The sequence below is a fragment of the Mauremys reevesii genome, linkage group 21, assembly GCF_016161935.1.
Source record: "Mauremys reevesii isolate NIE-2019 linkage group 21, ASM1616193v1, whole genome shotgun sequence".
Classification (NCBI taxonomy): domain Eukaryota; kingdom Metazoa; phylum Chordata; order Testudines; family Geoemydidae; genus Mauremys; species Mauremys reevesii.
Genome location: NC_052643.1, coordinates 9627454 through 9642024, shown reverse-complemented (window position 1 = coordinate 9642024; position 14571 = coordinate 9627454). Strand labels below are relative to the sequence as shown.

Below are 14571 nucleotides of genomic sequence, written 5' to 3'. Positions count from 1 at the left end.
CTCAAAAGCGGGGGTGCATATGCAAGAGGGAGTGAATGTGAGGCCAGTGGAGGAGCTTGTAGTGGGGAGATAGTGTCCCTCTTAGTAGCTTGGAGATGGGGTCATAGAATCATAAAATATCAAGGTTGGAAGGGACCTCAGGAAGTCATCTAGTCCAACCCCCTGCTCAGAGCAGGACCAATCCCCAGACAGATTTTTGCCCCTGATCCCTAAATGGCCCCCTCAAGGATTGAGCTCACAACCCTGGGTTTAGCAGGTCAGTACTAAAACCACTGAGTTATCCTTCCCCCCCCCATCATGCACTTTAGCACTAGGACACCCTTGTCTTGGTGCCATGCAATACTGTCTCCTGCACTCAGAAGGGTAATGGGGCCTGCAATATGGGGACCTAGAGGATATATCTGAGTCCTGGTACTGCTGCAAGTATGACTGGGAGCAATGAGGTTGCAGTGCAGTGAATTACTGGCGCCCTCTTGTGGTAAATGCTTGTTCCTAACACACACTGCCTTTTTTTTTTAGCATGGGGAACATTTGAGATACTTAAGAGGTGTGATATGGTGTATAAGAGTGAGTCAGACAGCATGGGGGAGAAGGTCTCTGAGGCTTGGTCTACATTACACGGTTAGGTCGACGTTAGCTGCCTTGTGTCGATCTAGCTGTGGAAGTGTCTTCAGTTCAATTTTGCTCTCACCGATGTAAGTATCTCTCTGCGCCGATTTAGTAACACCTCCTCCCTGAGCAGCATAGAGTCACTGGTGATGTTATTGGGTAAACGCAGTATCAGTGCAGACAACTGTTCCTGGATTTCAGGAGCTATCCCACAATGCCCCACACTGACAATTCAATCAATACAAGTGCGGCTGATGAGGACGCGCACTGCCGATGCAAGGAGCCAAGTGTGTGCACGCAAGCGATTAAATAACTGTGGTGGCTGTATGCTGGCGTAAGTTAGGTCGACATAATTTTGTAGTGTAGATATGGCGTGAGACTTTGTGGTGTTACTTGATGGTTTTTAAGATGAGGGTCTTGTATGCACACACAACTCCAGCTTGTGCTAGGGAAAGGGGCCTCTGCACACTAAACCAACCTCAGTGTTTTGTGCTGGTGAAACATGGGTCTTTGATAAAATTATTTCTGCTTTTGGACTGGTGAGGCAGTCAGCAAGGTTAAAATATGATCTGAGCCTGAAAGCTAGGATCTCTTGAGTTCTAAGTCCAGCTTGACCATTGCTTCAGGTCAGAGAGCAAGTCAACTCTCTTCAACTCTCTGTGTTTCTGTTTCCACATCTGTGACACGAGAGTGATAATTCCAAGCTCACTGGGGAGTTGTGAGCTTGAATATATTTCTAAGGTGCCTGGTACCTTGGTATTTTGGTTAACTGTAAAGCTCTTTGGAAATAGAAACTCCCATGCAAGTATTAAATATCATTCATAAATTCATAAAGTTGCTGTGAGGCCTAATTAATTAATATGAATTTGGTTTGAAATCCTTGGATGAATGATGCTAAAGAAATGCAAAGCATTATTATATCCCATAGATGGGACGTGCCCAGCTTCAGACTAAATTCAGTCTTTCTACACAGGATAATAAAACACTGGACCAGAGAGATGTACCTTTGAACTCAATTTAATAATGATATGTTGGACTTCTATAGCAACTTTTCCCCTCTTTGGAATTCAAAGCCATTTGCAAACATTAAGTCCTGGGAGGTGGGTGTATTGTTATCCTTAGTTTACACATGGAAAACTTGAGGCACAGAGAGGGGAAATGGCCTGCCCAGGATCACACAGTGAGTCCAGTGGTGCAGCTAGGAATTTAGGCATTCTGATTTCCAGTCTCAAGTTCTGTCCACTAGGTCACCTTGCTATTTACTTCTCAAGTGTAATTATCAGGTACGTTTCTTTCAAATGACATGAATGATCTGTCTGTCAGTGATTTCTTTGACTCGTGGTAACTAATGACTCCTCAGAAGTGCTGAGCACTTGCAACTTCCATTGTATTAAATGGAAGTTGCAGGAGCTCAGCATCTCTGATGTCCAGGCCTTTTGGGTCACGTGTGATCTTTGGTCCATGACAGAGCTGCCATTCATGTCAATGGTTGTGTGTGCCCTGATCCGGTACGGTGGGGCCTTAACATGTAAGCACTTTTAGTTGTGTCCATCAGGTGGCACTGTAACCTCACTCTTCTTTTCTCTCTGCTTTGCAGACTGGCTCTTCTCCTGGGACTGAGAATGCCGTGTCTCGGGAGCCACTGGTGAGTTTATCGAGATGCAGAATATAATTTCAAACTATTAAACTGAGTTTTACAAATTGTTCCCTTAGTTGCACCATTTTGCGTGAGTACTTTCTCTTAGGCGCATGTGTTGTGCTGAGAGAAGGTCTAAACCACCCCATGCTGCCCTGCTGGTGACCTCTGAATTGTGACCTTTGCCCATCACCTCCTTCCTTTCCAGGGGTTAGTTGTGGGGCAGTCAGTCCTCCTTGCTTATCTGAGCCCTGGGCTGTCTTTGAGAAAGAACTGCTTGTCCTAAATGTGCATAGTGTGTGCTGTTGATCAGTGTGTATTAGTAAGGAGACTGAACCCACTGAAGAAAGACCTCTGAGACATGATTTGAGCTTGGGTCCTGAAGGTTACTGTCCAATAAAACTAGCCTCCCTATTCAGAAACCTCATCCCAAGTTGACTGTATGCTCAAAGAAGCCAGGAGTGAACTCAGAGGTTGCTGGCAGCAGGTATTGCATGTGATCCAATGTTTTGACTTGTACTGTTTTGGAAAGGGCTCTGGGATTTGTGTGTGTGATGATAACCATGAGAAACCTTCTCTCCTTCAGTGCTGTGGGTTGGGAACTGAGCCACCATTTTTCTCTCCTGGGCTGCAATAACTTCATATTACCATCTCCTGGTTTCTCTCCTTGGCCTTTTAGCCCAACCAAAACACTGCCAAAATAATTGTCCCCTCTGCTGACCTAAACAACACATCACTCCTCTCTTTAAGTCTCTTCAGTAGCTTATCCTCGGTGCTGTTTTCAGTGGGAGTTCTGAGTGCATGAGGAATGTGGGACCAGGCTCTCTGTCTGTAATGTTAAGCCCCAACTGCTTTCTGTAAGGGCTCTGCATTGGTAACATTAAAACCTCTTGTGTCTTGGATTCTTTGGCTGGAGCATCCAGGAGCTGTTTTTTAACATTTCTTTAGAGATGGTGAGTTAGCAAGTAAGGCTAAAGACACATCTTATAGAAGGGATGCTGCTCATGGCCTGGTAAATTTGGAAATCTGAGCACACAAGCCTTGTAATGAACATCCCTCTAGCCTCATGCCATTGTGAGCATGCCCTAATTGGTTGAAGCTCCCTGTGCCAAAATTTGCCCTCACTGTTGTTGCTTGCTGATGTCCTGTTCTTTGAGAGTGTATTTTTCCAGGAAGCCCAGAGCAGGCTGAAAACCCTCACAGCCGGCATTGGTCTAGAAGTCGCTTTCTCTCCGGGCCAACTCTAACATTATCTTCTATTTAATTAGTATCTTTCCTCCTCTTTATACACAGCTACATAAGTGTTCAGAGGAAAGAAAACACATAGCAGCTATATATATGTGGGTGTGTATATAGATATAAAATATAAATAACAAAGAACTAAAAAATTAACTCTCATTGCATAATGGTGAATCCTGGATGTGGGATAGCCAGAGCCCTGTGGAAAGATGGAGCCTTTCTCCTTATTTTTTAATTAATTTTATATGTTAAAACTCTCTGAGCCTCTGTCACATCTGCTTAAGAGTCATTATTGCTTAGCTGGGTATCTGTAGAAGCCTTATTAAATGAATAGTTCAGTTCTGTGAGCTAGATGACTTGCCCCACACTCTCTTCTGCAGCTCCTGCACCCCCACAAAAATGCATGCTCCCCCCCATGTATACAGTGGGGCTTGGGCCCAGGCAACAGCCTTGTAGGCAGCTGGTACCTGTCACAGGCTTGGACGTGCTCTGCACTACCTCAGTGGCTACACAGGGCCCATCCTGTAGTTCCCTTCTCCCAGGGACACTTCAACAAAAAAGTGTGACTGGGATCATGCAACAAAACCCCCTTCTTGGGGCTGGTTTAATGAGAAAGCAACAGTCTTGTTTCCTCACCTCTCAGCAGGACATATTCAGTCTCTCCCAGCCTCGCCATCTGGGCAAACACAGTTCTTTTCCCCTGATATCTTCTTAAGTTGTTCAACACTGAACATAAACTCCAGCCTCCTCAGATGTTTCCCAGTCCTCTTCCCACTAGAGGGGTAGGGGATTCCCACGACCCCTTTCTGGGTCACAGTCCCGCTCAATTCCAGGCTGCTTTTCAGAGTCCCTTCTCCGGAGCTCAACTTCTGCTCTACCAGCCCTTCACTGATCCTGGGCGGGTCTCTCCAGCAACTGCTGACCCTTAGTCCTTCCCACCTTACTGCTGAACTCCCAGCTCTATTGGTTTCACTCCCCACAGTTAATTACTACAATTAAACTCCTTTCCAGAAGGCCCTCAAACCCTTTTTAAAACTTCTTTTAAACTGAATTAATTGTTCCACACTAGGGGTGTGCTGATAAGTCACAGGTGCACTGGTCCTAGCTCGTCCTGATGGGCCAGTCATCCTGGGGCAGCACCAGACTGTAAAATGTTCACATAAACAGCAGAACAAAATTTGGCTCCAATCCACAAGGGGGCTCTATGTTTGGGGGGAGCCCCCACGCATCCCAGCTTAGCCCCACTCACTTCAGAGTTGGTATAAACTAAGCAACGGAAGAGGGAGGCCTGTTGTTATAGACTCATAGAAGCTACTGCTGGAAAAGAATTGTGACCAAAATCTGCTGAGTACCTCCAACTCCCTTTGACTTCATTGGGGACTGACGGTGCTCAGCAGCTCACAGGATGGGTCCTTGCATGAAAGGGAGGGAGGAGAGTGCTTTCATGGCTAGCTGTGTGGTAAGAAGGTTGAAAGCAGGCATCTTATGCCAGGTCAGCAAATGCCATGTTAGGGTCAAATCCTGCTTGCATTTTGCGTGTGACTTGAATGGGGCTAGCCAAGCACCCAACCCTGCATGGTGCTAAATGGTGCATGCTACCTGCTAAGCACCCTTCACGCCACTAGTTTTAGCAAGAGAGCAGGCTCGGGCTTGTTGATTTCAGTGGGAGCTGTTGGTGCTCAGTACCTTGCAGGAGGCATTCCGCAGGATCAGTCAAACAGGATACTCTCTGCTGCATTATGGGCATTTACAGCACAGCTTGTCAGGGTTATTGGGGGTTTGCAAGATGGAATCATACCAAACTGATTTCACATTGGTCTCCTTGAAGCCATTGCAGAGTTCCAATTTTAGCCACTTGTGACCTGAGTGTGATTGGAACAACCAAACTGGAAGCCAGGGGCTCCTTGTCCCATTTATTAATCCCTTGAGCTGTCCAGTCCTCTTATGATAAACTGTCCACATTTAAAAAATCCTCCCTAATGAGAGGTCGATGTGCTAGAGCATTGATAGTGGGGAATGGGCAGGGGGCGGGGGAAGCTGTAATTTTTGCAGCGGAGAGCGGACACTCATTTCCCTGCTGTCGGTCTTGGCCCATTAAAATTTGCCTTGTAGCTCCGTGGTGGGAAGCGTAACCTTGTGTTACAGAATGTCAGCATCTCGCTCCGCTGCTGTTTACAGCTGCATTTGTCATCGTTGGTGTGGGATCAACCTCTCCTTGAGTCCGGCTGATCAGTGTCACTGCTGGGTCCCTTTCTGCTGCCCCCGGTTTTTGTTTGTGGAGCCATCTCCCATAATACTCTGAGTACTTGTGGAATTTGAATAGGTTTGTCTTTTCGCAGCCACTGAAAGCAAAATCCTGGGATGTGTAAAAGACCTAATTACAGAGGACAAAACCCCTCTCTGGGTTAAAATAACAGACCTCTCCTTTCCTCTATTTTGTTCCTTTTCTATCCTTTCTCTTTAGTCCTCTCTCTCTCATTCCTTTTTTCGTTCTCCTTTCTCCTCCTTCTCTTTTAATCTATCTTCTTTTCTCGGTCTCTCGGCAGTCACATTGTGTAGCCTTTTAAATCTAATTTGCCATCCCAGAAGTGTTTCTCAATAGCTCTCCAGTGTGTTTGATGTCAGGATCTGGTTTCTGCCAAACCTACAGTAGCAGCATAAGTAGGGACTGTAAAGTGCGCGCACACACACGCGCACACAGATATCCAGTCTCCTGACCTGAACCTGGGTTGGGAGAGAACCTGAAAAACCAGAGCCATTATTTTTTTGCTGTCTTTAAAAGCACTTAAGTGAGGTCCTTCTACAAGTTGCTTGAGTCTTCCTGACACAAAACATACTTGCTCCCCACCTGCTGTTTTGTGTCTGGGAGAAGCACTGTTTGTAAATTGTAAATCACTGAACCGGTTTCTAGTGAAGACTCTTGGCATGGAGAGCAGGATATTTTTCCCTTAGCAGTTCCACCTTCTCTTGTGTTTGCACAATCACTTAGCTTTTCTCTTTCTCTTGTCAGTGTGGTGTTTCCCCTTTTGTTTCATGTAGCAGGTGGTGGCCTCAGGCATTGGAGCATGGGCATTGCTTAATGGCAGAGTATATTGTAAAGAGGGTTAGTATTGCCTCTCAGGCAGAGAGTGTAAAATTAGCTGGTACCCGTTGAAGTCCTAAGCCTTTCATGCACCCCTTCTGGCTCATCATCCTTTCATCTTCTCCTTCCCCTCTAGTAGTTGCCATGATACTTATACAGCCCCTTCCATCCAAGGATCTCCAAGTACTTCATAGCCCTTAGTTTATTAAATTCTCATAACATGCATGTGAGGTGTATAAGTGGCATATCCATTTTACAGAAGAGCAAACTGAGACATAGATTAAATGCCTTGCCCAAGGTCACACAGCAAGATGATGGTAGAGTTAGGAATAGAATCCAGAATCCCAGTCCCCTCCTCCGATAACTAGACCACACCCGTATCTTGATGCTTCACTGTTCACTTAGCTCTGTGTTCAGGAAAGCTTTTGGCTGCTTCATCTTCAGTGCAGTTTTTGAGTTGGCATGGGAGGGGGGTTGCTTTAAAGTGATATTCATTGCACCTTACCTCTACCACAACTACTAAGAGCCATTGTTGTACTCCAAGCCTTTCCGAGTGTAGGCAGCAAAACACAGTCTACTCTGGAACCATCTGAATTTCCCTGGAGGAAATATATTTTGCTGCCTGTTAGAACATGGGGACAGTTCGGCTTCATTGTTTTTATAGGGTTGCTGCTATAATTGGTTCTTTTTCTTTTTTTCGCCGTTTTCATGTGAATTAAAATAAATTTGAGGGGGGGGGGAAGGAGAATTAAACAGTTGTAGGATTAAGAACTTGGCAAATATTTTGGATACAAGTTGATCTCACAGCTATAGTCAACAAGTTCAATGTTTGTATCTGGGTTTGATTTCCTGGACCGTCCGCTGAGGTCTTGGTTCACAGTGGTAATATTGATATTTGGATCCTCACACTACAGTTGACTTGAGGAAGGACGTTCAGAGGAACTTATGTGAGCCAAGGCCTGGTTGTGCTTTCAGATCTTGGCACCGTATGTTTGCAAAGATGCCCATGTGGCAGGAGTGTATTGGATGATCCAGGATGTACTGTGATTACCATAAAGAGTGGTCTGCACATGGGATGATGCTTGCAATGCAGGAATTGGAGAATGGGATGTGAATCCTTTTCCTAGTGGGTTGTTGGTTTAATTCTGGACTACCTTTGTGGTGATCAGAAGTTATCTGAAAGCTACCCTAGTGTCCTGTGTGGAATGAGTCAGTGGTCTCAGTCCAGTTCCTAGTGGCGAGATGCCTGTATCGTGGTCATCTTTCATCCCTGCAGGCTCCCTCTGTTATAGTAAATGTTTATGTTTGCTGGGTGATTATGCTGTCTGTCACCTTGTTGGAAGTCTGAGCAGAGGTGCCAAAGGCTGAAGGAGTCATGGAGACTGACTTGACTCTCTCCCTGAGAGGGAGGCTCTCCAGGACATGGATGAGGTGTATGTGCGGAAGCTTGCCCTGCTGCTACCCATTCTGTAAATGCTTTGTGGGCAAACAGGACTTCAGTCTCCTGGGCTGTCTGGCACCTTTCCATGAGCCTTAAATATTCTTTCTAAAAGCATCTTGGGGCGCAGATGGATCTCGGTCATTTTGTATGAGCACAGAGTATCTGGGAAGGACAGTTCGATTCCTGGGTGCTCCCAGTGCCAAATGTTTTGTCAGAGCCATGTGAATGAGCAACAAAACCAGTAAAAATCATAGTAAATACGTATGCTGGGTAAACCCTCTGGGAACAGAAACTGGAGCTAGGATGCTGGAGTCTCCCCATGATTTATATCCTCTTTCAGTTAGCTGGATTTGAGCATCTAGCGTTCAGTGGCAGACAGAATAGTGTGTTTAGGCCCTTCCTGTTTCATCTCCCCATTCCAAGCTTTGCTCATTATCTTACGCTCCTGCCTTTCTAGATGAGGCTGAGGAAGAGTTTTTCAATTAGAATTGTGTGGGAGGAGCTAAGGGCTTGAACCTAAAGTCTGAGCACCTTCAGCTCAAACTGAAGTCACTGGAAGTTTTGGGTACTCAGGACCAAACAGGATCAGGCTATTCAGTCCTGGGGCCCTTAATTACGACCAGGCCCATTGAGTTGAATGGCTAAGAGCTGCAGGATTTAGCTTAAAGCCCTGATGCTGCAAGGTCTTGACTGCCTTCAATGAAGCCAATTATAGTTCAGCGCATTCAGCCTCTCTCAGGATCAGGGCCCAAGCTTGTTGCTGTTTTTCTGAATGAATCATTAAGTGCATCCAAAATCCAAGAAGTGATAATTAAAAGGTGCTGCAGAATAAAGGGCCTTCTACAGTGTTTTTTCAAGTGTGGCCACTGTGGCCGCATGCACTACCAGGGGATTTTTCTGTGGCCACGACAGCTTCCTGGGTCGAGATGTGGGGTGGGAGGAGCGAGCAGCGCCCAGCTGTTGCTCCTGGCTGCCCTCGTGTTTGCTGGCACCGCCAGCAAGGGGTCAGTGCCCTGCATCACACAGCCTCCTGGGGGCTCCGGGCAGTGCCTCTGCAGACATGTGGGGCCAGTGTGTGTGTTCAGTGGGCTTCGGGCTTCAGCCCTTGGGCTCTGGTTCTGGGCTTCAGCCCGGGACGGCGTGGCTTGGGCTTGGAAAAATTGTCAGGGCGGCCACCAGCAGGGGTTAGTGGTCGCACTCTGAGGCCACCAAAAAAATTGCCCTAAAAACTAGGGCTGTCGATTAATTGCAGTTAACTCATTCAATTAACTCAGAAAAATTAATTGCGATTAATCGCAGTTTTAATCGCATTGTTAAACAATAGAATACCAATTGAAATTTATTCAATATTTTTGGATTTTTTTTACGTTTTCAAATATATTGATTTCAATTACAACATAGAATACAAAGTGTACAGTGCTCATGTTATATTATTATTTTTGATTACAGATATTTGCCCTGTAAAAATGATAAAAGAAACAGTATTTTTCAATTCACCTCATACAGGTACTGTAGTGCAGTCTCTTTATTATGTAAGTGCAACTTACAAATGTAGACTTTTTTTGTTACATAACTGCACTCAAAAATAAAACAATGCAAAACTTTAGACCCTACAAGTCCATTCAGTCCTACTTTTTGTTCAGCCAATCGTTAAGACAAACAAGTTTGTTTACATTTATGAGACTTAATGCTGCCCGCTTCTTATTTACAGTGTCACCAGAAAGTGAGAACAGGTGTTCTCGTGGGACTTTTGTAGTCGGCATTGCAAGGTATTTATGTGCCAGATATGCTAAACATTAGTATGCCCCTTCATGCTTCGGCCACCATTCCAGAGGACATGGTTCCATGTTGATGATGCTCGTTAAAAAAATAATGCGTTAATTAAATTAGTGACTGAACTCCTCGGGGGAGAATTGTATGTCCCCTGCTCTGTTTTACCTGCATTCTGCCATATATTTCATGTAGTCTTGGAAGATGACTCTGCACATATTGTTCATTTTAAGAACACTTTTGCTGCAGATTTGACAAAACGCAAAGAAGGTACCAATGTGAGATTTCTAAAGATAGCTACAGCACTCGACCCAAGATTTAAGAATCTGAAGTGCCTTCCAAAATCTGAGACGGACGAGGTGTGGAGGATGCTTTCAGAAGTGTTAAAAGAGCAATACTCCGATGCGTAAACTACAGAACCCGAACCACCAAAAAAGAAAATCAGACTTCTGGTGGTTGCATCTGACTCAGGTTATGAAAATGAACATGTCAGTCCGCACTGCTTTGGATTGTTATCAAGCAGACCCCGTCATCAGCATGGATGCATGTGCTCTGGCATGGTGGATGAAGCATGAAGGGACATATGAATCTTTAGCACATCTGACACATAAATATCTTGTGACATCAGCTACAACAGTTCCATGTGAATGCCTGTTCTCACTTTCAGGTGATATTGTGAACAAGAAGCAGGCAGTATTATCTCTTGCAAATGTAAACAAACTTGTTTGTCTGAGCGATTGGCTGAACAAGAAATAGGTCTGAGTGGACTTGTCTAAAGATTCATATTGTTCTATTTTTTTAATGCAGTTATATTTTGTACATAATTCTGCATTTGTAAGTTCAACTTTCATGATAAAGAGATAAATGGTATTGTATTATTGCTCAACAGTGTGATTAATCGCGATTATTTTTTTTAATCGCTTGACAGTCCCATTAAGAACCCAAGAACCCGTGATAGGGTTTCTGAAAGTCTCTCCTCTGCCTGAAACTGGCCTTCCGAGTGAATGCAAGGAAGGGATTTCAATTGCAAAGCTTCTTGCTTCGACTGACTTAAACTCAGTCTCACTCAGGACACATGCACAGTTAGGGCCCTCGGACTTTTTCAGCATCCAGAATCATAGTCTGTGTTTTGGGATTAGCAATAGTGTACATGCAGCCTTCTTGGAAGGAATTCTCAGCTTTTGAAAGCTGCTAGGAGACACAGAAGTGTTCTGGAGGGGACCTTGTGCCCCCATTCTCTCTCCCCCTCACACCTTTTATAGTTTACAGCTAAAAACAAGATTTATGCATCTTTGCTACACAAATTTTCTTTCTGCCACAACGGGTTTGTTTGAACAGTCCAGAGTGGCGGCCTGCATTGAGTGATTCTCTACAAGTAAATCTATCCAGAGGGGATTCCCAGACAGCCGGAGTCAGCAGGCAACTAACTTATAGCCCCCAGCGAAACATTAGTCAAGGTAATTTACCACTGTCAGCCACAGAAAGACACTATCAGCTTTGTGACCTCATGTACAGGCAGTAACCCTAATGGTGCGATAATGCTTCAGTTTGTTTGGGGAGTTCCTGGGTATGTTGCTGTGGATTTCCAGTGCTGGAGGATGATTCCATCAGGTCTTAGAGGGCAATAGCTGTGCAGATTTCAGGCCAGGAAGGGGGAGTTTGACGTGTGTTGCTACATTATGCAATATCCTTTGGTTTGCTGCAGAGAGAATGCTTTAATTTATCAATCAATTTTCTGTTGTGTTTGACCTTTGGATGAGGGGTTTTGTGTTTTTTTTATTTGGCCTGGTTTTGTCTCTTATTGCTGAGTGTTCATTGACTTTTTTTGTTTGTTTGTTTGTGGTTCATGCGAAATGTACTCTCTTAATTTGTCGATTCCTTTTACCGTGTTTTTAGACAAATATACATACACAACATGAAGACACAAATGTACTTACAGAGCATAGTTAAAGAACTCTGTCAAGGTCAATTTAGGCCCCAGATCTCTAATCAATAGGAAGGTTTTCTTGAAATTATTTTAAAACCCAGTTACAGTAGAAACTCAGAGCTATGAACACCAGACTTACGAACTGGCTGGTCAACCACACATCTCATTTGGAACTGCAAGTACACAATCAGGCAGCAGCAGAGACAAAAAAAAAAAAAGAAAAAAAAAAAGAGTAAATACAGTGTGGCACAGTGTTAAGCATAAGCTGCTAAAAAAATCCATAAAGAGAAAATTTAAAAAAAAAAAGATTTGACAAGGAAACTGTTTCTGTGCTTGTCCCATTTAAATTAAGATGGTTAAAAGCAGCATTTTTCTTCTGCATAGTAAAGTTTCAAAGCTGTATTAAGTCAATGTTCAGTTGTAAACATTTGAGAGAACCACCGTAATGTTTCGTTCAGAGTTACAAACGTTTCAGAGTTATGAACAACCTCTATTCCCAAGGTATTCATAACTGTGAGGCTCTACTGTAAGTATTTTTATGTGGATGTCACTCATCTTCCTCCTCTTGCTGTGTTTATAACCCAAACATTGCAGCATTCTGCTAGTGCATGAGAGATGGAAATTTGCTACTGTTTTAACATTTGCAGTAGTATTGAAGGGCCTACACAAGGTTGGTAGGTGCAGTACAGACATATAACAAATGACAATCCCTGCCCCAGAGAGCGTCTGACGAAGTGGGTATTCACCCACGAAAGCTTATGCTCCAATACATCTGTTAGTCTATAAGGTGCCACGGGACTCTTTGTTGCTGGTTACAATCCAAAAGACTGTCCAAAACAGGGGGATAAGACAAACAAGCAGGCTGTGAGGGTGGGGGAGACAGGGTAACAAATTATAGGATGTGAAAAATGCTTAGCCATTCAGTAGCAGTGGTCATAACTCATCACCTGCCTAGTTGTCATCAGCTTGCACTTTTCTGTATGCGTTTTGGCAGAGGTGAGTTTTGAGGAGGGCAAGTGACTAAGCTTTTTCTTCTTCATGCAAACAGCATTATGGTCAAAAGTTCATTAGACTTTAAAATTGTTTTTAAATAATTGTTATACTTAAAGGTGTTCTAAAACAGGTGAGGAAATTAATTTTTAAATTGTCGGGCCAGAAATGTCAAAACTTAGGTGTTGAACATAAGGCATCTGAATAAGTGGTTTGACGTTCAGAGGTGCTGAGCCCCCATAGCTCCTACTGAAGGCAGTGGGTGCTTGGATTGCTCAGCTGCTCTGATAATCCGCCCACATTTTGAGTGCGTGCTAGGCACCCAAATTCAAAGTTTTTGGCAATCATTTTCAATCTGAGAGTGTCCCTTTAATCATGATGAATTTCACTATGCTTGTACGATGCTTTTGAGGTGTGAAGCTCTCTATACCTGCTAAGCATTCTTACCGTTGGAGTGTTGAGCTGCCAGCTGGTGAGTCTGTGTTGCTTGGCAGCCCCACTCCCTGCCTGCCCAGCAAGATTGGGAGCCTTTTGTAACCTGCATCCTAGCTGTTGGAAAGGGCACCTATTAATTCTGCACAGGTGACGGCGCGCGGCAAGGTGGCGCCTGCACTGCATACACTTGGGTAATGACGGGTTGTGGGATCAAGGTGAGATATAATGGTATCTTTCCAAGCATGAGTGTGGAGAATGTGCTGTGTGCAGAATGGCTTATAGAGGGCAGCAGCCACTCACGTTTCCTCTTGCATAGAGAGAGAGAGAGACAGACACCAGCCTCAAAACTTCACCGCATCTGCTGCTTTTCCAGCCTCTTGAAAGAACTCTATGCAGAAGCCTTGCTCTTCAGGGAGTCATTTGCCTCCAGATTATTTAATTCCCACCCTGAAACCTTTCCCTTGAGAATCTTAACTCTCCCCCTGCCTCTAGTGCTCCTGGGCAGTTGGACTCTGCTGCTGTGCTCAGACACATGTTGCCTTTATCAATTTTTAACTTAATCAGAGAGGGCTAATATGACTGGTGGATAAAGAAGCTATGAGAAAAATTCAACTCCCAAACTCTACCTGCCTGCAAATATTTCACACTTTCCTTGATTCTGTCTCCCTCTCGCTTTTACTCAGGGGAACATGAGTCCTTCGGTGTCCCTGAAAGGGCTTAGTTCAGTGCCTAATGGACAAGTGTCCATCTCGCCATAACTATCATCATGGTTGACTCCCTTGTTGACCATCAAGGACTGAATGAGTGGCAGAGACCTGAGCTCCCCTCCAGTAATAACAAATTGCTATTTCCACCTGAAGATTTCAAAGTGCTTTACAAAACCACTGAAACTCACCACAGGTTCCCCTGGCAGGTGGGTTAGTAGCACTATCCATCTGTTGAAGGTGGGGTCATTGAGGCACAGAGAGATGGAATGACTTGCCCAAGGATCACAAAGCACGTTACAAGATAAATATACAGGAATCATGTCACCAGTGTAATGCAGCCATCTCTGAGATGGAGGGCAGCAGCCAGGTTAATAGAATTAAAAAGGTTAGAGTTGGGAAAAACCTGAGATCAGGGTGTCCTTAATGCTTCATAACGTGGGCCATCTCCCCTCTCCCACTCTCAAAACATTTCTGTGGCAGTTGCGGCAATTGCTTACCTTGGGCATTCTCACACATCTTCATGGAGGGATGCGTCTCTCCTCCCATTCACAATTGCATAGAGCATCTCCCGCCCATTCACAATCCTATAACATCCACAGCAGTGGCAGCTATTGAATCATAGGACTGGAAGGGACCCCAAGAGGTCTTCTAGTCCAGTCCCTTGCACTAAAGGCAGGACTAAGCATTGTCTAGACCATCCCTGACAGTCCGTATGGCAATTGCTCACAGGAAGGA

At 44.6% G+C, this 14571-nt stretch overlaps 1 protein-coding gene across 1 annotated transcript in view; it reads left to right on the top strand.

The window, feature by feature from the left end:
- PEX14 (peroxisomal biogenesis factor 14) overlaps nucleotides 1-14571 on the top strand; it is a 101104-nt gene that overhangs the window by 12540 nt on the left and 73993 nt on the right. Inside the window, exon 2 of the mRNA XM_039509588.1 lies at nucleotides 2207-2254. Within this exon, the coding sequence (XP_039365522.1) occupies nucleotides 2207-2254 (48 nt within the window). The remainder of the gene's footprint in view (nucleotides 1-2206; nucleotides 2255-14571) is intronic.